This window comes from Cryptomeria japonica, chromosome 2, assembly GCF_030272615.1.
Source record: "Cryptomeria japonica chromosome 2, Sugi_1.0, whole genome shotgun sequence".
Lineage (NCBI taxonomy): Eukaryota > Viridiplantae > Streptophyta > Pinopsida > Cupressales > Cupressaceae > Cryptomeria > Cryptomeria japonica.
In genome coordinates, this window is record NC_081406.1 from 143,409,529 (window position 1) to 143,436,370 (window position 26,842).

Below are 26,842 nucleotides of genomic sequence, written 5' to 3' on the forward strand. Positions count from 1 at the left end.
TTCTAGTTGTTCTATTCCTTTAGTTGTGCTACATTGTATATGACGTTAGTTGGTAGTCTTTTGTATTTGACACACACTAGTCTGAATATTCCTTTATGGGTTGTATAGTCTCTTGGTTCCCTCACGATCCACATGAGAGTCACTAGAAGGCTACCAAATATATCTTGAGGTTCATCTAGGGCACATTACACTTTGGAAATCATTATATATCAAGAGACTCTAGGATTGTTGGATTCACTAACTCAGATTGGGTTGGTGATGTTAATGATTGGAAGTCTACTTCTGGGTTTTTTTGTCTTGGTTTTGGCCCCATTGCATGGTCTTGCAGGAAGAAATATCCTATTGCATTTATCATATATTGAGGTTGAATATCAAGCAATAGTTCTTGCTAGCCAAGAGGTTTTATGGCTTCGTCAATTATTGACAGAGTTTGGTTTTTGTCCTAATGGACCCATTATTAAATTTGGCATGACAATCAAAGTGCCATTCACATTTATTGTAACCTAGTGGAGATGCACATGCACTTCATTCGGTAGGTGATTTAGGATGGTCTTCTCAGCTTGGATTACATACCTACAAAGGAGCAGGTTGCAAACATCTTCAATAAACCCTTGGCGTCCCCATGTCATCTTCAATTGTGACCAATGCTTGGGGTGAAGGAAGTTGTCTTTAGGGAGTCTACTCGAGGCCTTCCTTCCTTTTTTAGCAGTTCATGTTTTCATGCTTTACATCTCTCACTTTTGGAGAGGGATTTTTGCCCACGTGATTTTTCTCCTTTTTCTCCACTTAGAGAGACTTCATTGGTTTGTACATGGGTACCTAATCAGACCTTTTGTTGCCAAAACCCATTTCTGCACTCATGCATTTATATTTTTTACTCACCCTAAGTTTCACTAAGGGAGGTGTTAGAGCATATTAAGATAATAGTTTCTATTTTACAACTAGTTATGCTTTTTTTCTTTTTTTCTTAAGTTCACTTAGGAGTGCTTATTTTAGTTGTGCATCTATTTTAGCTAGAGTTGAGCTTTATTTAGCTCCTCATGCTTGCACTTTAGTCCTCCCAAATTTAGCTATGTGCTTTCTTTATAAGCATCTCATTGTACAATTGTAACCCATCCTGCAATTTTGTATTCTTTGCTTCTGAGTAATATTGCATTCATTCATGCAACTCTTGTTTGTGGAAGGTGTTATTGTTTGTCATTTGATCTTGCAGGTGCTTGTGTTGCAATATTTTGTGTTGTAAAATTAAACATGGTGTCATATCTTTGAAACTTCAACATGGTTTAGAGCTTTAAAACGTCAACATCTATGTCACAATATTTAAAGACATTTGATGTGCAATTAATTCACATGCAACATTAATGAGAAAATAATAAGAGCACACTTCAATTTCTAAATAACGACAAATTAGATCCACAATATTTGGATAGGTCATCTCTATGCTAGTGAATATTATCTTTTGGTATTTTTTATAACCATTAATCTAACTTTCCAAAGGGGTTTGACCTAGGAGAACACATTCTTCTATTGAGTTAGTAAACTCCTAAAGGTGTCCTTAGACATTATCTCAACACATTCAACTTTAGGAAAGGTGAATATGAAGGTTTATTAAACCACATCATGTTAGATCATTTCTATGTAGCACAATTTAATTCTACATCTCAAATTGAGTTTGTGTAGTCAAGATTGACCATGTCGTATTTGAGATTGAATTAAAGAACATTTGAAAACTATGTTGAATTTGACACCTTCCTCTAATTAAGGGTATCAATTGATTCCGTTTATAGAATTATTCTAGATTATTTATGTAGTGTAATCATTTGCATTACATAAATTGGTGAACTTGGCCCATCTTACACCCGTAGGGTTTGTCCTTAGGTTAAGTCCCTGCAATAAAGTTTAATATTTGAAGTAATTTTTAATTTTATCTTATTTTTAGATGATTCCTCTTTCTTATTATGTGATTCAAAACTTTATCTTTTTCTATGGTTTGTAATTCACATTGTGATCTTGCTTTCACCTACCCTACCTTCTCCCATTATACTTATTTATCTCTTTCTCCCTTTCTTTCTATATCTCTTTATCTTTATCTCTCCCTCCATCTCTTCCTCTCTATCTATCTACCTCTCTATTTGTATCTCTCCCTCTACCTCTCTCTATCTCTCTATCTATTTATCTCCCTCTTCTTCTCCCTCTCTATCTTCATCTCTACTTCTATCTATTCTAAACTAGCCACACTAGTGGTGTAAACTTAACGCATTGCATCTCTTGTTAATATAATATTTTTAAGTTATTATTGAAAGTAATCATTTGATACATAAAATAATTGTCAAATTTAATTTAAGGGGTATTTATTTACATGGTTATTGCATGACACTCTGTCTTGTTGCAACTATAGAATCTCTTGTTACTTATTAATATTGATGATTATTTTTTAAGATGCAAAAGAGTCATAAAAAATATGCACCATAAAAACTTAAATAAATTTATTATTCTTTTAAAGAAAAATATTTTTTATTTTTCATGCTTGGAGTTTAGCATCATCAATAGGTTCAATATCTTATTAAATTTATAGGGGATCATCCATCTTTTGTTTGAATACATATTTATTGGAGAATTTGCAACTATTGTATCAAATAAAAACACCTTTGAACATTATGATTTGATGGATATTCTCACCATATTATGAATGGTCTTTTTCGCTTAAGCTTGATGCTAGCAAATATTACGGAGACTAGCTTTGGACCTTCTAACTGCATTTGATAAAAAAAATTCAAGGCTTTTTCAACTAAATCATTTTGTTCACATATACAACAATTATCACATTCCATGAGACCACATTTCTTTGGGTATTTTATCAAAAATCCTTAAAACCTTGTCAAGAACATAATTCTATGCATATCTCACAATCATGACATTCCATGAGCCTAAAATTTAACCAACTTTAACTAGCCAGTCAAGTATACAGACAGTTCTATCACTTGGAGCACAACCTTCTTTCTTCATTAGATCCATCACCAAAAACGTTTTTTCAAGGTCATGTCTTTTACGGAAGGTGCGTAATAATGTATTGTATATTACAACGTCTGGAACTAAATCATTTGTCCTCATCTCATTCAACATTGAGAAAGCCATGTTAAGTTTGTTTTCCTTGCAAAAAGAATCAATCAATATATTATAGGTTACAACAGTCGGAGCAATACGAACCACTTTCATGTTTAAAAAATACTTCAAGGCCTTATCTGTTTCACCTTTTTTGCAATGGGCATCAATCAGATAGCTATAAGTGACTACATCAGGAGTCAAGCCTTCATCTAGCATCTTATTAAAGAGTGAAAGTGCTCTAGAAAAATCTCCTGCCTTGCACAGGCCATCAATGACTTTGTTGTATGTCACTTCATCAGTTTTCAAATCCCTTGTCTCCATCTCCTCTAAAATCCTTCCTACCATGTTCATTTCTCCTGTTCTACAGAATGCACATATTAGTGAATTATATGTAATTGCATCAGGAAGATATCCCCTATTTTCCATCTCAGAAATAAGTGTAAATGCTTCCATTTCCCTGTTACTGTGACATAAACCATCAATCAGAGTGTTGTAGGTAACAACATCTGGGGAGCAGCCTTTGCTTATATTTTTAAACAACTTTTGAGCCTTTTCCACCTCATGCAATTCACATAGGCTGCGTATCAAAGAATTACAAGTAATCACATTTGGTTGTAAACCCCTTCTCGACATGTCATGGAAACAATTCCAAGCCTTGTCCATCCTGCCATCTTTGCACAGTCCATCAATAATTGAATTAAATGTCACTACATCAGGCAAAGGACCAAACTCCATCATTTATACAAATAGATTGTAGGCTTTGTCTGTTTTCCCAGCCTTGCAAAATCCATCTATCAGACTATTATATGTATAGCTGTTAAGAAAATGGCCGTCTTGCAACATTTTACCTACTAATCCTAGAGCTTCATCTATTCTTTCTACTTTGCAAAGACCATCAATCAGGGTGTCGTATGTAACAATATTTGGGGAGCAGTAACTATTTTTCTTTCCAGCTAATAACCTTAGAGCTTCATCTTCCCTCCCCACCTTTCAGAGACCATTAATTAGGGTACTGCACACAATAATATCAGGAGAAATGCCAGTTTGTATCATCTCAGCAAACAATACAAGGGCTTCATCTACTCTACCTCTTTTACATATCCAATCAATCATGGTGCTGTATGTAACGATATTAGGGAAACAATGAACGTGCCTCATTCCGTGAAAAATCCCAAGTGCTTCCTCTATTTGATCCCGTTTACAGGAAGCCTTTATGACAGTGTTATAAGTGACAACATTTGGATGTATTTCCATCTCTTTCATTTCAGCAAGAAGGGTGTTGATTCGAAAGGCCACCCAAAAGCGCGGTGAAGGATACGACATCGAGAGGAAGGCGTTGAGTAATGGTTGAATGTAAAAGGTCCCAGGCCTTGTTTGTCTTTCCCGATTTACAGAGGGCAGTAATATACTCAGTGAAGTATTTGACATTAAATTTGTGGGTGATGTGAGGAGGGGGTTTGTCCTGTTTCTGTGTGTGTGTTGATGTTGAGATGAGGAGGTTTTGGAGTATGGTTTGGAAGAATGAGGAGGATGAGGATGAGGAGAAGGTATGTGTTTAAAGAGGGGGTATCATATCCATTTGAAGTAGTTGTGCATCATCATCTCCATCTTCAACCGCGTAACAGAGCAGTGCAGAGCAGGACAAAACCCTCGCGCATCTTCTCTGACCTTCCTTCAAAACAAATATAATTATTAGTTCTTGCCGTGCCGGCAGGATACTTACGCATCCGTTAGATGCAAATAATTATTTTGAGCTGCCCAATGAAAATAAAGTATTTTTCAACTCTTCATTTTTTTCTAAATGTTTTGGTTTTAAACAGATAAAATTATTTATTCTAATTTCCATTGGAGACTGCCGTTAATTTTATTTATAAAAAATAAAACTAATCACATTAATTTTTTTTTTCCCAATTAGGAACTTGGAAGCTTCTGGAGATCAAATACACCTTGATACCCATACTCAAAAGAACACACCTCGACACCCATACTCAAAACAAGCATAATAGTATGCACAGAATTGAACTCATGGCGAGGCAAGGGTGCCAACCAAATTTAGATGAAGCATGCTTAGACAAACTTTATTATACTGTGAAGTTTTGCAAAAAGGTGCAGATTTAAAACATCTGGAAAATATGAAAAAAATCCCACTATTGTAATTATCAAGTTGCAGGTAATACATGTTCAAAGTACTGCTAGCGACTACCCTCAAATACTCTCAAATACTCTGTTTCTGCAGTTTTAAAAAATCTGTTTATGTTCGACCTTTAATAGATATCAACTGTTCTAGAATTTTTACTCATATTTGATATGAATTTCTTGTTCACTTGATATTGATGTTGTCGTTCAGATATTGTTGTTTCTAAACATGGGTTATTCAGTTTATGTTTCTAGATTGAATTAGCTTTTGTGTTTGACTATTGGATATATCACAATGGAATTTGAAAACGATTCGAAAAGTGCATCTAGGAACTATTTTTATTTTCAAATTTTCTAGAAAAGAATGCGAAAATTTGCAGCTTCTTTTAAGCACTCACATAAAATAACATTTAACATTTATCACCCTACTCGTTGAAATAAACCCAAAGTTTAGCTTCCTGCAAACTGTTTGACAAAATGTCTGCTTAGTGTCCGGATTAATGAACAGAAAAAATGAAAAATCCCATATGACAACATAAATGCACTATTATTCCAAAAATAGTAATAGAATATTTCCTCTCTATTCCAACTTTCAAAATAACAACTATCAGGTGACAATGATAAACAATTTCTCTGATTTCTGAAGCTATTCCAGTTGATATCACTGGGTTCCCTGAAAGCTGTACCAGATATGTCATTTTAAATTTTTTTTAAAAAAACAAGTCACTATGCAATAGGCAACCAATGATGCAGCTGTATGTAATTAAAATATAAACATGAACAGTAAACATCCACCACCCCTTGGTATTTGAATTGAGGATGACAACTATTGAAAATGGATGTATCAACTCCAGGCATGTGACTCTAAATTATGAAAAATAGTGGAAGATACTCCAATTTGAAACAAATATGACTGTCACAGGAGAAATCCATAACAGAATTGCTGGAACAGAATAGATCGTGGATTAGAGCTAGTTGGTAAAGATATAGCCAATTAATTTGGTTCACAGCTAGATGGATTCACATGTCATATCAACAGTCAAAAAGGTATAATACATGGGGACACATCATCAGCCCTCAAAGCAAAATACTTGAAAAAAATAAGGAAAATGTAAAAACTCTACTCAAACTGACCTTCAATTTTTACCCCAAAAATATATTTTGTATGCTCTGCTTTTAACTTGTGTTACTGGTGAGTCGTTTCGGGTATGCATGTTTATCATATTTACTGATTCTATGCTTTCATATTTAGATGGTATTGATGTCCATAAAATAATGACAAAGAAAGGACATTAACTTGCAATCTAATCTTAAAGATATTAACAATAGAGGTACTTTGTTGATCTTTATTTCTGAGATTTGACAAAGAAAGGACACTAATTTGCAATCTAATGTCAAAGATACTTTGATGATCTTTATTTCTGAGATATTCAAACTGAATCTAGTAATGTTGTTCCAGAATCTATTACAGCCATACATAAATGAAAGGAATTAGCTCAAACAAGTTATAGCAGATTGCACCTTGTTTTTTCTATGTTCATTAACTGTCTCCAGCAACTCATAAAATCACAAGTCCGGTGTAATGCCTGAATAACAACAGTGAAACAAGAAAGATATTTCTTTCAATGAAACCCAATAATAAGAACTTTTAAAACCAAACTCACGCTAATATTCTATCTTTATGGCAATTATGGATTTCTAGAATCAAACAACAAAGTTGAAATACAAGTGCAGATGAAATTGTTCCTTATGCACCCACACGTAAAATAAAAAGAAAGATACCAGAGCAATAAATAACAATCCCATGATAAGAAATTGCTTAGGCCACAATGAGGCATCAAGCATAAAGACTCGCACCACAATGCATAGGCCAACAATAATGGAGCAGAAGAATAGCACTCAATTATAGTTTGTCAGATGAAATATGCGTTCGTCCAGCGTTGGACCAATGCGGCACTCAGTTGTGGACCAATGCGGCACTCAGCTGTGGTCTGCCAGCAACCAACCCACAGTGAAATAAACCAGTTCTTCCCCAAAATCTTTATGGTACCCCACACGAACTTCAGTGCAACCAAAGAGACTTCATAATGGTGATAAACTCAAATTCAATTTCCAGAAATTTCACAACGTGATCCAAAGACAGGATTTGTGCAATAAATTGAATTATTAGGATAAATGATTGGCAGTCAGGGTATCGACCTCATAAGTCCCTGCGCAACGAGCTTCAACAATTTTCATAATTTACAGACTTCTTTTCATATGATTCACTTAACCAATGATATGCTAAAGGAGAAATGCAAGCCAGTGATAAATATCATAAAAAGTGTTTTTATTAGCATGATACATGGAAGGCATGCAATGCATTTAGACGACGTGTTGAATAGGGTTTGCCAAGTATATATTTTACTTTGACACTTGGACCTGAACATGTGATTCAATTGTGACTAGTCAAAACTTCCAAGTTTGATTGCTTATTAAATATACATGTACATGCATTTGATATGTCCATATAATCTCTCCTTTTGGATTTTTAATTTGTTTTATCATGGATGTGAGGACAATAAATATGTGACAAATTAATTAAGATGTACATTTCAATTTAGGCTTTTTAACATTACAGATCTTTTTTAGGAAATTAGTAATGTTAATACAAATATAAGGTGGATAAAATCAATCATCTAGAATGAATAAAAAGTTTAAGTTAAAGATCTTTTAATTTTATTCTATGGAGGATAATAATATGAATGATAGTAATTTTTAATTATATTTTAAAAATTAGGAATTAAAAAATTGTAGAAAATGATAAAAAGAGTTACTGAGATCATTAATTGTCTATTAAGTGAATAGAAGTTGAGTTTGTTATTAGGGTCTATTAAGTGAATACAAGTTGAGTTTTATCATGTTTCCTAGTACACCTCACTAGTATTTGCTCATATTTTTATTTTTTATTTTATTTCTCAAAATATTTTTATTATCATTAAAATTTAATAACAGTGTCATCATAGGATTAAGTAGGAAATCTTTTGACTGTACTTTCAATTTCTTGAACTTTGTTTACTTTTCAGCTGCAGCTAGGGGAAAGGACCCAGTAGTTGTGCACCCTAACTTCGCGCTTCTCAAAATCCTACTTGAAAATTTCAAATCACTCCGATTTTTTTATAGCAGCTTACTTGGCAAGTCCCTTGCTTATAACTAAGGTTTCAGGGTGACATCATCAAATATGATGCCACATCAGCATGCTTTTTGCCAAGGTGTCCACAACAACCCCCCCAAAAAGTGAGACCAATAGGCGTGCAACTGACATGGCATCATCTGATTGGTTACTTTTTACAATATTAGTACATTTCTTAACAACTATTGGTACATTTCCTAACAACTGTTGGTACATTTCCTAACAAAAATTGATATTTTTTGTTTCAAACAATAGGTTTTATTTGTTCAATTTTTGGAACAAAAGGTATCAACAACCCTCACAACAATTGATACATGCTCAACTACTGTGTCCTTTCCCCTATATCTAAAGGTTATCGCCTCTCTAGATGTTAAATTAGATATTAGAAGATTGTGGTATGTAGTTTGTCTTTTAATTTGGATCATCACAATAGATCAAACTACATTTGCAAGCCTCTAAGAAAGCTTAATGATTTCGAACTTAGTAATTCAACATATGCATAAACAACCTATATGCCAAGTCCACTTAAATTGTATAATAAGCCTTGACAATTTAACAATTCCTACAAAATCCATTTTCACTCATTGCTTATACTTGCTTCCACTCGGCAAGAACTTGACATTCACGTCTCTTGTTATTAAAAAGGAAATAAATCTATCCAAACATTTATTTACCTATAGTTTTCTGGTTATGACAGAAAATGAAATTGTAATTCATTAAAAGATCCACTTAAGTAAAACATATTGTTCAGCACGTTGCATACTTATTGTTGAGGTTTTTTTTTAAATAGATGTATTTTTTTCATCATATTTTTTTAAGATATATTTCAAATATTTATTTATTAATTTTTATTACGTTAGCATTATTACATTTATTGAATTTTATTATTCAATTAATTGAATCAATCATTATAAAGAATTAAAATTTGAGAACAAAATTTTTATAATTCGAATTTAACTTTTTTTTAAAAATGTTGCACATTTTATGCATTCAATTCATTAAATAGAAATTCAAAATATTAATGCACTTTTTTTAAGGAACTCGACATTCTTCCACAAATTTGCTTGCAAACACAAGAAAAGGAACACCATTAGGTACCTTTTGAATAAAAGAAACCAAGAAACAAGAAATTACTAAGGAGCTTATTATTAGGGAGATGACAGTGAACCATTTCTTAAGCACATTTGACGCTCATGACAAAGTCTCTCCTTCTTTGAAGAATTGTCTCTTAGATTATGTTCCACAGATTATAAGCTCAATTGAGAATGACATATTTTGGCTTCCATCTCTGAGGTGGAATTTCGTGAAGATGTGTTCTCTATGGGTGCATACAATATCCCTGGACCAAATGGTTTCCCTCCTACTTTCTTCAAGGAATTTTGGGACATTTTTGCTTATGATATTATGAGTGACAAGTCTTCTTTCATACTAGTAAGTTGTTAAAGAAACTTAATAATACTTTCATTGTCCTAAATATGAAAATCCAAGAGCCTAAGCAAATTTGAGACTTTAGGCTCATCAGCCTCTACAATGAAATCTACAAGATTTTCTCCAAGGTCCTTGTCAATAGGATTAAGCCTTTCCTAGATGGGATCATTAATTGTAACCAAAAGGGCTTTTTCCTTGCAAGGCAAATTCTTGATGCAGTCATCAACACACATGAAGTTATTCATTCTATGGACAAATGCAAAATGTCAGGTATGGTTCTGAAGCTCAATATCTCAAAGGCTTATGATAGATTCTATTGGAGATTTCTTACAAAGTTCTTTCTCGCATTGGTTTTTGTGATACATTCATCAATTTGATTCGACAATGTGTGGAAACTATGAAGTACTCTGTAATGGTTAATGGTGTTCCAAGGGGTTTCTTTGGGGTTGAAAAGGGCATTAGACAAGGTGATCCCCTTTCACCCTATCTTTGCATAATGCTTGTTGAAGTTCTAAGTAGAAATTTTATGAAACTGGTTCACAATAAAATAATTATGGGAATTAAGACTGCTTCTACCCTGTCCCCCTCAATTTTATAGTAGTTTGTGGATGACATTATCCTTTCTGGTAAGTCCTCTATGATTGAATCTAGAGAATGTGATGCAGACAAGGTGGGGAGATCCAATGAAGGACAACCCCACCTTGTAGCCTATAATGCAAACACCATGAAATAATAGAGAAGAATAAGATCATTCAACACAAGATATACCCTGGGAAAACCCTCAAAGGGAAAAACCCAGCCTCAAAGCTCAATCCTTATATTATTTTGATGAATTACATATTCTCTCAGGCTTTACACATGCTGGACTATAGCCCAGAATCACAAAATAATTCAAACAACTCAAATCTATGATCTACGCTCTATTGATTCAGACCTCAGTCCAATGAACCAAAACACCTCTGCACCTTCGAAATCTACATCTTTCCTGATTCTTATCTTTCGTGGACCTTCATCCCCACAAATCAATCCCCAAACGTCCTCTTTATAGTATCTGCAAGCCTCAACAACTAAATCAAGTCGGTCAAAGATCAATCAGTGGACCTCCAAGAACATTGGTCAAGTCATCTACGCGGACCTCCAAGAACATCGTGCGGACCTCCAAGAACATCAGTCAAGCCCAAAACAACATCTCCCAATGATCTGCAATTAAGGAAACCATCTGCAACTCAATTATTCTTCTCTCCACACACTGCAAGACCAACTGGTAAGAACACACCAACACCAGACCAATACCGAAATCGATATCTCACTGGGATCAAATCCAAATTCCATGAATCTCGAATATGTTTAAGACAATGATCTCTAGATGCTAAATCCAAATCCGCAACTCTAAATTTACAAACATGAAGAAACGCAACAATCTCCAAGCAATTCCACTGTCAATTGCTCCAACCAAATGAACTACTCAGATGCTCCTACATCAAACTCTCAAGGTTAATTGAAAAGTGAGTCTCATGCAGAGCCCTGGTATAGGTATAGGGTAGGCTCCTTTAGTCAAAGAAAAAACCAAGGACTCTAGCAATCACAAAAGACTTTATGGAGTTAAGATAGATTTAGTTTGACAGGTCTCACATCATTTCCACCCTATATGCTTCCTCACAAGGCCATTTCCCTTGAATGCTTCACAAGGATTTCTAGCGATTCTTAAGGACCCAATAGCCCAACTAGGGTTGGTCCTCTTCCCAAGTCACTAGTGCCTATCTAAGGTTTGGTTTGAATTCCCCTAGGTCAGGAAGACTCCATCCAATCACCAATTTAGGTTCCCTACAATGGCTTGTGATAATTGTTGCAAGAAGGCCTACTAATCCTAGTAGCCCTGCTAGACCAGTTTCTCTTTGTTAACTCCTTATTTATCCAAAGGACTCAAAAAAATAATTCCAAATTTGGGTACCCTTTAATGAGTTAAAAAACATATCCAAGGGGTTCCAACTGTTCGGGAATGCAAGGGTCCAAACCCTATCTTGGTTAGGAGACCTAATAGCCCCAATTAGGCCTAATTTACAAAGGAAAGGATAGGCACAAGCCCTATCTTTCCAAATAAACACAAGGGATACTCTTCAGACTTGGTAAAACCATCAATCCCTAAGTTTTAGATAGAGATCAAACCCTTAACACTTGATGTGAAACCTATTTGCTTGAATTTGCACGGTGGCCACATGGAGTTGCCCGCCTTAATGCATCAAACCCATGCCTCCAACCGGTCCAAACCTGCAAAAGTCTTCCAAAATATTAAAATACATTGGCCATACTTGTATCTCCTCTAGATTCATGGACAATCAGTGAAGGATCAGTAAGATTAGGCCATTTCTTTGTGAAACCCTAGGTAGGACTATCAAATCCAAACAACTTCCAGAAAATTGCAGGTTTCTCCCTTGTCTTGACAAGTTAGGACCTCAAACTTGATGCATATGAAAGGTGATTTGTCACTCTACCACATCCCACTAGTTTTCTAATCCCAAAATGTTCATACAGTATGGTACATCGTTCAAAACAACAAAATTGCAAGAAATTCTTAGAATTTTATTGCTTTAATGATGACAAAATGTTAACAAAACACTTCCACCCTTCACTGATGGTTGGAAATGACATTTTATGCCTTTCTCAATGGTTATCAACCATCTTTTTAACTAAGGTGACCGTTGGGAATAAATTGCTCTTTGTAACCAAAATTTTTTCAAGAAAAGTTGTCATGGTTTGCATTAGCAACTTAGACTCATGTTAAGCCCGCAGACTTAGAGTTGTTCAAACATGTCTTAAACCTCTTAAGACACCTCCCACACATAAAAAACCTGGAAAATACTCATCTAAATACCCCTAGGCCCATATGCCCATGGTGGCTTAACGACTTGCCAAATTCATGTCATTGGGTAACAAAGTGGGGTTTATTACAAAGATAAAAAAAACTAAACTATCCTATTAAACAGATAGAAATATCACATTCTTATGCATGTGTGACCTTTAGGCCTTCATTGTCTTGGTCCTGATTATCTTAGTCATGAGGTTCCCCTGCACCAGATTCCCATCACTTGATAACCAATGCTACATCAAATCTGTTTCGATGATTTGTTCACAGCTACTTGCAACTACTCAAGTTTGGTGGTTTGACTACAAGTTCTAGTTGCCTCTCTTCGGCAATCTACTGGACAACCTTACAGCCTACCTCTATTCGGCGATATGTTCAATTCCACCTATCAATTGCCTCAAGTACATGCTCCTAGGTTCGGCGGTCTACTTGCAAGCCTTGTACTGCCTCAATGCTCGCGATATGAATAATTCTTCAAGCTACCTCAAGTTCTTTTCATCCAACTAGTTAACAACCAGCTCTCCCTCCATTAAGAGGTTCATAACCTGCTCTAATACCACTTGATGCAGCCAAGGTGGGGAGATCCAATGAAGGACAACCCCACCTTGCAACCTATAACACAACCACCATGAAATAATAGAGCAAATCAAGATCATTCAACACAAGATATACCTTGGGAAAACCCTCAAAGGGAAAAACCCAGCCTTAAAACTCAATCCTTATATTATTTTGATGAATTACATATGCCCTCAGGCTTTACACATGTTGGACCATAGCCCAGAATCACAAAATCATTCAAACAACTCAAATCTATAATCCAAAGATCATCTGCTTAACAACTTTATCTCTGGTAACGCTCTATTGATCCGATCCTCAGTCCACTAGACCAAAATACCTTTGCACCTTCAAAATCTAAATCTTCCCCAATTCTTATCTTTCATGGACCTCCATCCCCACAAATCAATGCCCAAACTTCCTCTTTATACTATCTACAAGCCTCAAAAACTAAATCAAGTCGGCGAAAGATCCACCAGTTCATAATGAAATGTGAGAACACTAACATATCAGCCAAATCATCAAGAACACATCACAACCTCCAAGAACATCAGTCAAGCCCAAAACAACATCTTCCAAATATCCACAAGTTACAGAAGTGGTCCACAACCTAATTCTTCTTCGCTCCACACACTGCAAGACCAATCGGTAAGAACACACCAACACCAAACCAATACCAGAATTCATATCTCACTAGGATCAAATACAAATTCCATGAATCTTGAATATTTTTAAGACAATGATCTCCAGATGCTAAATCCAAATCCACAACTCTAAATCCACAAACATGAAGAAATGCAACAATATCCAAGCAACTCCACTACCAACTGCTCCAACCAGATGAACTACTCAGATGCTCCTACATCAGACTCTCAGGGTTAATTGAAAAGTGAGTCCTATCACTTGATAACCAATGCTACATCAAATATGTTTCGGCGATTTATTCACAGCGACTTGCAACTACCTCAAGTTCAGCGGTTTGACTACAAGTTCCAGTTGCCTCTCCTCAGTGATATAATGGACAACCTTGCAGCTTGCCTCAATTCAGAAATCTAGTCAAGTCCACTTGTCAATTGCCTCAAGTTCATGCTCCTAGGTTTGGTGGTCTTTTTGCAAGCCTTGTACTGCCTCAATGCTCAGCGATCTAAACAAGTCTTCAAGCTTCCTCAAGTTATTTTAAACCAACCGATTTACAACCAACTCTCCCTCCATCAACAGGTTCATAACCTTCTCTTATACCACTTGATGTAGCCAAGGTGGGGAGATCCAATGAAGGACATCCCCACCTTGCATCCTATAATTCAAACACCATGAAATAACATAGAAAAATAAGATCATTCAACACAAGATATACCCTAGGAAAACCCTCAAAGGGAAAAACCGAGCCTCAAAGCTAAATCCTTATACTATTTTTATGAATTGCATATGCCCTCAGACTTTACACATGGTGGACTATAGCCCAGAATCAGAAAATCATTCAAACAAATCAAATCTATGATATGCAGATCATCTACTTAACAACTCTATATCCGGTAACGCTCTTCTGATCTTGACCTCACTCCACCGGACCAAAACACCTTTGCACCTCTGAAATCTACATGTTTCCTAATTCTTATTTTTCATGGACCTTCATCCCCACAATTCAGTCCCCAAAATTCCTCTTTATATTATCTACAAGCCTCAACAACTAAATCAAATTGGCCAAAGATCCGCCGGTTCATAATGAAATGTGAGAACACTAACATGTCAACCAAATCATCAAGAACACCTCCAATAATTCTTAGAATTTCGCGCAGACCTCCAAGAACATCGGTCAAGCCAAAAACAACATCTCCCAATGATCCCTAAGTTACGGAAACCATTTGCAACCCAGTTCTTCTTCGCTCCACACACTGAAAGACCAACCGGTAAGAATACACCAACATCGGACCAATACCAAAATTGATATCTCACTTGAAACAAATCCAAATTCCATGAATCTCGAATATGTTTAAGACAATAATCTCTAGATGCTAAATCCAAATCTGCAACTCTAATTTCACAAACATGAAGAAATTCAACAATCTCCAAGCAACTCCACTGCCAATTGCTCCAACTGGATGAACTACTCAAATGCTCTTGCATCAAAATGGAAAACTTGTCTAATGAACTATGTCTGACACAGAGGAGGTCAGGGGAAGCACAATCAAGCCCTAACTCCAACCTTCTACAAGAAATCAATTCCCTTGTTCACTCTGACCAAATGAACAATGTGGCATTACTTAGCATGCTAAGGCTAATGGCTGATAAGCCAAATTAGCAAAATGTGATACTACTGATACCTTATAAAATGAATGTGATTGTAGCTGATATTCCACCGCAATATGGTATGTTTCTCTCAAGGCAATGGGGTGTAGCTGTGGAAGGCCACATGCAGTAGGATCTCTCATTTGCCACAATCCCTATGAATGGAAAGAATGGCAAGATATTTAGGGAACCAAGGTCTCAAATGGGTGTTGAAGGAGTACCCCCAAATGAATTGGTAAGCTTCTATGATGTTGATATTGATAATTTTAAGGTGGATCAACCACAAGTTTTGTTAAAAAATACAGATGCAATTAACCTTGAGCTGTAATCTGATCAGCAGGGATTATGTAAAATATATTTTGATGGAGTATGCTCCAAGGATGGATTAGGTATAGGGATTTTATTTATATCTCCAAGAGACAACTTTCAAGTATTCTTTCTTGTTAATTTTTGAATGTACTAATAATGTTGCAGAGTATAAAGATTTGCTTTTAGGTCTTGGTATTACTAAAAGGCACGTGATTAAAATGCTTCAAGTAGTTGGAGATCACAGTTAGTTGTGTCTCAAGTAAGGTCTAGGTATTCCTCAAAAAATAAAATGTTAAAACAATATAGGAATTCTATATGAGACACTATTGAATCTGTTGATGCATTTTCAATTGATTGGGTTGAAAGAAGCAAGAGTATGATGGCAGATTTCCTTGTCAATGTTGCTATGAAACAAATTGATGAAACACTTGTGAATGTATCAGAAATAGAGATAAAGATTAGGCCATCAGTATTAGAAAATGTCACTAATTGGCAAGTCTTTCAGGATGACATGGATTTACAAAACAAATTACAATGTGTAGATGGCTATGAGTCTCAGGAAATTGACTATGATTTCTTAGTTCAAATTGTAAATAATAAACATATTGTTTTTGGAAATGAAGTTGTCCAATAAAAAAAAAAAAGATCCCAAGGGGATTAGTTGCACTAGAGGTGTTTGGTGGTAATTATTAGAATCTCATGAAGAGTACCCCAACCAAAAATGAAGAGTTAGAAGAAGTCAATATAGGAAATGTTACATCCCCAAAGAAAGTTTTCATTGGAAGAAAAAAGAGTGCTGATATTAGATCCAAACTTATGGCTCTATTAAGAAAGTATAGGAATGTTTTTTTCCAGGACTTATGATGACCTAAAGGATTACAAGGAAGACCTTTTTCCAACATGAGATCCTTTTAAATCGAAATGCTAGAGTCTTTAGACAAAAAAAAGACCAATTATCCCCCACCCTGGCTCCCAAAATGCGAGATGAACTTACTAAGCTTAGGGATGGAGGAATTATAAAGCCTATTAGACACTCTACTTGGGTGTCCAATTTGGTCTCAATTAGGAAAAAGAATGGGGACATCAGGCTTTGTGTTGATTTCAAAAATCTAAACATTTCCTCATTAAAAGACAACTATCCATTGCTTAAGATAGAAGCCATGTTGTAGAAAGTCATCAGATGTGAGCTCTTATCTATGATGGATGGATTCTTATAGTATAACCAGGTCAAGGTAAATGAATTTGAATAGTATAAGACAACATTTACCACACCTTGGGGAACCTATGTTTATGTCATAATGCCATTTGGATGGACAAATGCACTTGCAAAATTTCAAAGGGCTATGGATGTGGCATTTGTAGGTTTGATTGACTCAATCATGGTTGTGTTGGAAAGACACATTGTTCTAGTGAATATTGATGCATGAGAGATGCTTAGGAGTTGTCATTGATGACAACCCAACTCAAAAATCATATTCAGTGTACATATATTTGATTTACCTGAAGTCATATTGTTCACAAGGCATAAGTAAGACGACATGGTAAATGATTCATTTTGTTGGTATGGATATATAAGATTAATTTGGTTGAACATTTTGATGTATGAGATGAGTTGAATAAGTCTTTATGAGCGAATGTGCAAAGGTTGGTGAATGTAATTGAAGATTTTGGTGCTCTGGTGTATGACAGTGCAAGTAAAACAGAGCAGAGAGACATAACAGTTGGAAAAGTAAATTTGAGCCTAATCGGAACTATTTTTTTGGCATATGTGGACGTTATACTTTATTTCATTCATTATTGTAATCAATTATAATCTATTGTAAGGCAGTGAGCCTCCCTCTGGGTTGTAGCCCTTTTTGTATTTGAGCAGTGAGCTTTAGGCAATGTGCCTAAATGCAAGTCCATTCCCCTTATATAATATTATCATACTTCTGGATATAGTATAATAATATTGTGGGTTCAAACCCCACCGTGGTTTTTCCCTTTCTGGGTTTCCACATAAAAATCTTGGTGTTATGGTTGTGTGGTTGATTGCTTTATGTTTCTGTATTTGAATTTCATTCTTATGCATTTGGTGGTTTAAGAATTAGATTAATAAGTTTGTAAATTGCAAAACACTAATTCACCCCCCCTCTCAGTGTTAATTGATTCCAACAATTGGTATCAAAACTTAGTTCGTCAGAAAACGCCTAACAACTTGAGGAAGATCTAGAAGATTGAATCAATGGACTTTGGTTTGTTGAAGCAACTTATTGTGGCTCTTGAAGATCTTGGTGAAGCTATGAAAGAGAAGAGTAGCCTAAGGAGAAGTCTGGAAGTAGCTGAGAATTTCATTGAATCTCTGAAGGAACAAGTCAAGACATCAAGAGAGAAGAGAAAGAAACTAATGGATAAACTCAAGGAGAAAGAAGAGAAAAGAATTGACAATCAAGCCCTACAAGACAAGACAAATAAATGTGAGAAGCTTGCTAGAGAGAATGCAGCCCTGAAGAATGAGATTCAATCCATTGTGATGAAGCCAACAAAGGACATTGAATATAGAAAGAAGAATGAGGAAAATTTGACTCAGTCATTGAAGGATAGATTTGATGAATTTTGCAGACTAAACTATGAGAATGATCAGTTGAAACTTGATTGGTGCAATGCAAGAATGATGGACAAGAGCTTGAAAGGCAAATCATAATTATGAGAGATGAGCTTTCTACTACTAATGGGTACAAAGAAAAATTCAAAGCTAGCTCAGTCCGACTAGATGAGATGCTGGAAAGTTAGAGACATGGGAAAGACATGCGAGAACTTGGATATGAGAAGGGAGAATCCTCCGGTTCTGGACAAAGCAATCATCAGAATAACAAGAAGCCTCTGGTAAGACAGCCTAATTCCTATAAATTCAATGGTAAATTTTTTGTTTGTGGTAAATTTGGTCATATCGAAAGTCAATGCAGAAATAAGATGAATAATGGGATGAATGTGATTAATAATGGTTGTACCTTTGTTGGTCAATGTTTCATATGCAACAAATTTGGTCATAAGTGAAACATGTGCAAAAAAGTGATGAATAATTTCTAGAATAAGAGACGTTATGCTTGTGGAATGTTTGGACACCTTTCTAACTAATGCAGGATGAGACCAAATTAGGTGAGCTTCAAGCCTATGCAAAGAAATGTTGTTTGTTATGCATGCAACAAATTTGGTCATATTGCAATATATTGTAGAAGCAAGAATGTAAGCAAGAATGCTCTGGTAGACAAGAACATATCAAATGAAAAGGGAAAAGCAAAGGTTGAAGAAGTTGAAGAGCAACATAAGAAGATGTGGGTTAAGAAGGAATATTCAAATGTTCAGAATGTCTCCGCACTTGATTTCAGTGTTGGAACCTCATCCGGTAACCAAGGCCAAATGCCTTAAGGGGAAAATTTTCTTGCAGATCCTTAAAACCTCATTTTGAAGATCTAAAACCACTTGAGGATGGTTGCAGATAATGAAGATTAGATGTGCAGTTGACATCTGGAAGATTCCATGTCTATTTGAGTATCTCGTGATGAATTCTTGAAGATGCAAGGTATCCAAAAAATCTTTAGGGTTGTGCATTTATTACTTAAAGTTAGGTTTTCTGTGGATAAAAAGGCATTTCAATCATTCATTCTTCACATTGCAAGTGAAGAGAAAGTGAAGAGGAGCAAGAAGAATGAGATTGAGCTATGATAACAGAGCTTGAAGCAATCAGTCAATGATTCCTAGCATCTGGTTGAATCTAAAGAGGTATTTATTTGTGCTCAAACTATTTCTCATACCCTAATTTTGAAATGGCATCTACATTTAGTATTGTGACTCCATTGGTGGTTTAGATTACAGAGAGAGAAAGACCCATGTTCAAGCGACATCCATTCAAATATGTTGAAGATGATCCTAAAGGTGCTTTTTTCTCTATCATGTATGGCATGCTACATAATGAAGATATCAAGACATATATTCACTATAACATTGAGGAGATTGGAAATGCAGACATGCTATCACTATAGACCAAGCATATGATGGATGGAATGGGAAATATGAAGCCCGAATTCAAATCATTGCAAGATAAGGGTTTTATCCAGTTCATTCATTTTTTGGTGTTTGATGAACCCGAATGGGTCAAATACATCTTGAGCCAAATTCACAATGAGTTTATATGGTTGGACAGACCTCACAAGATCACGAACCAAGCCATTCAAGTTGTAACCTATTTGAGAGAAATCAGTGAGATCCCTGGTCTAAGGAAAGTTCATAACACAATAGTGACAACTGTTACCAGATCCCAATATGACAATCGATTGACGATAATTAGTGATATCATAGAGCATGATGTGAGATTTGTCTCAATGGTGATGGGATATAAGGTGTACCAATCTACTAGACATAACTCAGTATCCAGTACTGCTATATTTGTGATTATCAAATTCTTAAGGAAGACAAAAGGTATGATCTCTATGGAGTACTTCTCAGTGAGCTAATGAGCAACAGAAAGAAGATAAAACAAGATAAGAAACATGTTTTTAATTTCGGTTCCTTGATTGTCTCTTTAGCACTTTATTTCTTGGATGAAATCCTTGGAATAGGAAAATTTCAATGGGCTTATGATAAACCATTGGTAGTCCAAATAAAAGAAGATTTGTAGGGATTCGGTGATACAGTAGCTCATAAATCTACTTTGTGGGGATATTTTAAATCATTTCAAGCAATGATGTAGAGCAGAGAAAGGATCCCAAAAGATTTTGTTGAGAAATATGAGAATACAATTTGCTTCATGGTAGATAAAGATCAATGTCATATGGAGGTAGTTGATCCTAGAACTGTTTGGATCATGCCCATGGCGTATGAGGTGGATGCAAATACACTTGATGCATATGCTCAATACTTGTTGAGTAAGTCGGTAGATGAGAAGGAGGAGAGCTTTGGTGCATACAAAGAGAAAGATCTTGATCTACACAATAAATTTACTGAGCTGCGAAGGAAGAGGAAAGTCAAAATGGAAGTTGAAGAGCTTGCTAAACAAATCAGAATATCATTTAAAGAAGTTGTGCAAAGGGCTAGGGAGAAAAAAATACCAAAGGAGGAAGACATGGTAAAGCTTAAGAAGTCAAAACTAGTCTCCACTCCTCCCAAGCAATCAAAGCCAAGGAAGTCCTAGTATACACCTACCTTTGGTCTTCAGAAGCCTATTCCTCCACCCAACCCTCAAGCCAAGTCAATTGATGGAGAAAAGAAGAGGAAGAAGGAGAAGTCACAAAGAGAGTATGTTGCAGCCACTGATGAGGATATAGAGACTAAATCTGATGAAGCGGTGAAAGAGGTAAGGAAGATAGCCACTTATGTAAGAGTAGTGAAGAAGCCTCAATCCTATGGAGCACATCCGTCCAAGAAGTCAAAATCAGAAGCTGAGCCATCCGGTAGAGGCAGAGTGAGCAAGACACAGAAGTTGGCATTGGATGAAGCTCTGAAATCTGGCGAATTTGAAGATACATATGATGTTGTGCCCCCAATGACTTTGAAAGAAATAATTGATGAAGTGCTTAAGGATGGTAAATTGAAGAATGTTCCTGTATACTATGAAAATTTTGAAGATAAAGATCAGAGAGCTATAGAGGAAGCAGTTGTATAGTACATGGATACTTATAGTAAAGCATTAATAGAATTATCATCCATGATACCCAAGACCTTATATGACATTTTGGATGCAAGGAGGCATACAACAAGTTTAGAGGATGAAATAATAAAGGAGTATGAATTAGTGAATTTGAGTTTTGTAATTTCTAAAACTGAGGTTGTTAGATTGTTAAAGTTTGCAAAGGAGAGATTCAGAAGCAAGAAGAGAGTCAATAAACTTATGCTTGAGAAAATAGATGAAGTAACCAAGGAGATTGAAACAATTCTGAGATAATTTTTGATAGATCATAGATATGATGTAAATCCAGTGCATGATGACACTCAATCGAGAGAGAAATCAAATGACATATCTATTTTGGAAGTGCATGCAGTCGTTCTTGATAAGCAAAAAGATCAAACATCTGAGAAGGCCACTGTAACAGGGCAATCGAATGAACAAACCATAGTTGTAGACGATCCTGATAATGTTAATGTTGATCACTCTGGTGAAGCTGAACAAGATCCTCCAATGATAGAAGTTGTTTCATAAAAGGTAGCTAAGGAGATAGTTGATGGAGAGAAGGGTGAAGATGATGGTAAAGATGCAAGTGCAAAGGGTGTAGAGAAGGAGAAAGGAGAAGAGAAAGATGATCAGGCTTTGGTGGTAGTGGCAAGAGACACTGTAGTTGACAAAGGAAAACAAATTGCTACTGATTCAAATGATTTTGGTCAAGGGCCTATTGATCTGAGTTCTTTATATCCGATTCAATCATTGAAGCTAGAAACTATCGCACAAGCTAAAGCTAGTGAGGACTTACTCAAGTCTCATACCGCAGACAAAGAGTTAATAACATTGGCAAGAGATGTATTGGAGAAATTTTTTCCATCTTTTAAACCAGACACAACTGATGATCCCTTCGGTAAGCTTAGAAATATGTTGAATGTTGGAGATTATCATTTTGAATCTTTAGAGAAGGCAATGGATACTAGAGTTTTGAATCAATTTAACACTATGAGACTGAAAATATTTTTGAAGATGATTGAGGATGATAGGGTAAGTTTAATAAATGCTTATATGAAGGGTATTCAAGATGCATTAGATGAAGGTGGTCATATATACAAGTCATATCTAATTTTGCCTAATTTTACTATTGACATTGACAAGAAAATAAGAGATTGTAAAGGCCATCTTGCTAGAATATCTCAATCATATGCACTCTAGTTAGTCCCCACTAGCAATTTTGAACCACAAGTTTTGAGTATATTGGATAAGATTAAGAGTTTAAACCAAGAGAAGGACATAATTTTGGGTAGAGTGGGAGAAGTGAGGAGTCATATCACTCCCCAGATATATTCTATGAATAGAAGTATGCAAGATGATAAGGATTCTCTTAACTCAAGTGATCCGACATACAAAAGAGGAGCAAAGATACGCGCTTATCTTTTCAGTGGGATGATCAGCATTTTGGAGAGTTTGAAGAAGGCATAGGATAATCACTTGTTGTCCCTAAGGACATTTTTTGCTGATATTTTGAATTTTTTGTAAGCAACTGTACATATCCATGTATATAAGTTTTGAAAGATTCCTATCTTTGACATTGTTGTTTGGTGTACATAGATTTGATTTACCCAAAGTCATATTGTTCACAAGGCATAATTCTGGAAGGTGGAACACAGTAACGGTAGAATATGAATGCAGTGCACATATCTTTATTTTGATTGGGTAATTGGTTGCAGTGGTAAAGGCAAATTATTCAAGGTTCAAGGCAATTTATCTTGTGATCCCGATATCAAATGTTGATTCATGAGCAAGATTAAAGGTCCAGTATTTGGTAATTTAGTTAAAACGGAGCTATTTTGTGTAACGTGTGTTGTGGAATCTTAGGGTTGATTTTAGTGATTGGTTTCATGTTCGAAAAGTTTGGGCCGGCTTGTGTGAAGCTTGTTATCATTTTGTTTAGGTCCACATATGGATTTGTGGGTGGATTTATCTGACTTAAGGTTACACGTTTCATGTTGCGTGTTATGCGGTTTTTGGAAGCTGACATGGTAAATGATTCATTTTGTTGATGCACATATATAAGATCGATTTGGTTGAACATTTTTATGTAGGAGATGAGTGTAAGAAGTCTATATGAGCGAATGTGTGAAGGTTGGTTAATGTAATTTAAGATTTTGGTGCTCCGGTGTATGACAGTGCAGGAAATAACCAAAACTACTTTTTGGCATATGTAGATGCTCTACTTCAGTTAATTCATTATTGTAATCAATTATAATTACCTACGAGAAAACGAGCCTTCCTCTGGGTTGTAGCCCTTTTTGTATTTGAGCAGTGAGCTCTTGGTAGTGTGCCTGAATGCAAGTGCATTCCCCTTATGTAATATTATCATACTTATGGCCATAGTTTAATAATATTGTGGGTTCAAATCCCATCGTGGTTTTTCCCTTTCCGGTTTTCCACGTAAAAATCTTGGTGTTATGGTTGTGTGGTTAATTGCTTTATGTAGTTTAATAATATTGTGGGTTCAAATCCCATCGTGGTTTTTCCCTTTCCGGTTTTCCACGTAAAAATCTTGGTGTTATGGTTGTGTGGTTAATTGCTTTATGTTTATGCATTTTACTTTCATTCGTATGCATCCAGTGGTTTAAGAATGAACTTAATAAGTTTGTAAATTGCAAAACACTGATTCAACCCCACCCCCTCTCAGTGTTTACTGATTCCAACAGGTTGTATACCAGGATGACCTAACTGCTTACTCCAAGAAGGAAAAGAACCATTTTTTACACTTACAAAGGATTTTTTACAGATCCTTGGAGTTTGGTATCTCTTTGAATCCAAAAAATTGGGCCTTTGGGGTGATCAAAGGAAGACTCCTAGGAATTATAGTATCTAAAGAGGGGGTAAGAATTGATCCTGAAAGGGTAGAAGCTATTGATAGGATCCCTATCCCAAGGGCCGTGAAATAAATCCAATCTTCCTTGGATAGATAAATTTTGTCAGAAGGTTCATTATAAATTTTGTCAAAATAGTCAAAACCTATTTCCAAAATATAAAAAAAGAATGGGCCACTGTATCATGGGATCATCAAGCACTTTAATCATTTCAAGATATTAAGAGAGCTATCAAGGAGGCACCTGTCCAAATTTCTCCCAATTTCAGTAAGCCTTTTCAATTATTCTCTTTTGTTTCTTATCATACCTATTGCATTTTTGAGCAATTCTTTACAAGAAACAAAACTAAGGTATGATTTGATTGAGAAACAAGCCTATGCATTTGTCAAGGCTATCAAGACTTTCCGGCCTTACCTAGTAGGATCTCAAATTGTTGCTTATGTTCCTAATGCTATGGTGAAAGATGTCTTTGTGCAGTTTGAAGCAACGGGAAGAAGATGCAAGTGGATCAATAGAGTTCAAGAGTTCAACATTGATATCTAGATCACTCCTTAATTAATTTAAAGAATAAGTTTTCATTCTATTTTTAGGAAGCAAAATCACAATATAATATGAAAATAATTCCATTGTCATATCCTATCTATTTTATAAAATAAATTTGATTACATCTTCTTTCCAATTTTAATTTTTTTAAGAAATAAAGCAACATTATAAAATAGAAATGATTCTATTGGTTAACCATTTATGTGATAAGATGAATTAATTTTTTTTTTTTATAATTTTTTTCTAATTTTATAAAACAAAAATCACAACAAATTTAGAAATAATTCTATTGCCACTACAAGATTATTTATAAAATGAAATAAATACGTTTATTCTACTTTTATAAAGCAAAAATCCCATACAAAAATGGAATGATTCTATTTTTTTTTCTAAATTATTTCACACCAAAGGGATAATAAATCTTTATTCTAATCTTATAAAATAAGATTTACATTATAATATGAAATTAATTCTATTATCATTTTCTAAACTTTTTGTTAAATAAAAAGTCATTCTATATTTATGAAGGAAAAATCACTTTATAACAATAATAATGATTCTATTTTCATTTGGTGAGATAAATTAGGATAAATTCTTTTTATTTTTATATGAACAAAATTTACATTTAAATAATTTCATAAGGTAAAATGAATCTTCAGTACTTAATTAATTTACTTTGTTGTATATTCCAGGTCACAAGGAGAAGAAGATATGGAAAAATATATTTATTTCCATTATGCCAAAATGCTTCTAAATGAAGTTTTAGCAGTCTTCTCTGCAGATAATAAGAAGTAATCCTTCCTCTATTTATCATTATTAATAATATTGTAATATTAGTCATTATTGCAACTCATTATTGTAATATGTACCTTCTCTTCTGTGAAAGATGGTATTGCAAATGGCTTGACATCCCAAAATTTCAAAACAATTTGGACAAGGACACTAGAAAACTTCTTAACATAAAGGCTACCATTGCAAAATGTCATAACTTGGTCCTCTTCCCTAAGAACTATCAAAGCGTCTGTTAACCAAAGTTACGTTACTTCATTGGTTCATGTATCTATCATGCAAGCGATGTGATTTATCAGCATCGACTTGAATGAACAAGGGTGAAGTTTTCCCACCTTTCCCTCTGCCAAAATTTGTCAAGCAACTTCAAACTATCCAATATTCTCATGAGCAGAGGACCACAGTCATTCTGGTTCCAAAACTGTTAGTGGTATTGACTTTTTCAAAAAATCACAACCATAAGTCCCATGATCCGTCTGTAATACATTTGTAACTTCATGTTAGTCAACTTTCCATAATATGTTAGTGCCTTTTTAGAACCGGAATAGATGCATCCTGAGCCGAGGAGGGTTTACCTCGCATCAACCATAATACACAACTTTGCTTAATTAGTGCATTGCTCAATGAACACCCCAATGGTCATTTTACAATCTATTATGTTCTCTAGAGGGTAATTGTAGTTATTGTATTATGTAATAGGCATTATACTAAATACTTGTATAGTTCTAGCACCTGCTCGTCTTCTTAGTATGTTCCACCCAATTTTGTTCATGTGTTAATTTTGTTAGATTTATGCTCTAAGCCTTTTTAGCTTGTGTGTTAATTATGTTGGATTTAAAATAACTATATCTTCATCTTTCAGTATTATATTCAACATAATGAAGCACCCTACAATTTCAATATTTTTTTCTAAAAAACTTTCATATGAGCCTTAATAAAATATGACATGGAAACAAACAAAAAAGGGCCTTCTCTCTTCCCAATCATAATGGCATCATGAATCCTCATGGGCTCTAGTGGTACCCACGAGCAAGGTAAGCATATTACACACCATGAAAATCTATGGTGAAGGCATCCTAGTATAAAAAAATGTCTCTTTAACACCTTTTTTTCTCTAACATTCACACAACTCAAGTCTT

At 35.1% G+C, this 26,842-nt stretch overlaps 1 protein-coding gene and 1 long non-coding RNA gene across 2 annotated transcripts in view; both read right to left on the bottom strand.

The window, feature by feature from the left end:
- Positions 1-26,842, bottom strand: part of LOC131075032 (pentatricopeptide repeat-containing protein At5g65560) — a 95,351-nt gene that overhangs the window by 31,596 nt on the left and 36,913 nt on the right. Inside the window, 1 exon segment of the mRNA XM_059213343.1 lies at positions 2,967-4,668. Coding sequence (XP_059069326.1) covers positions 2,967-4,668 — 1,702 coding nt within the window.
- On the bottom strand, positions 6,631-7,490 carry LOC131873603 (uncharacterized). The gene is made up of 2 exons (XR_009371503.1): positions 7,099-7,490; positions 6,631-6,827 (listed from the first exon to the last, which is right to left on the bottom strand). It is a non-coding gene; the product is annotated as an uncharacterized LOC131873603 (long non-coding RNA).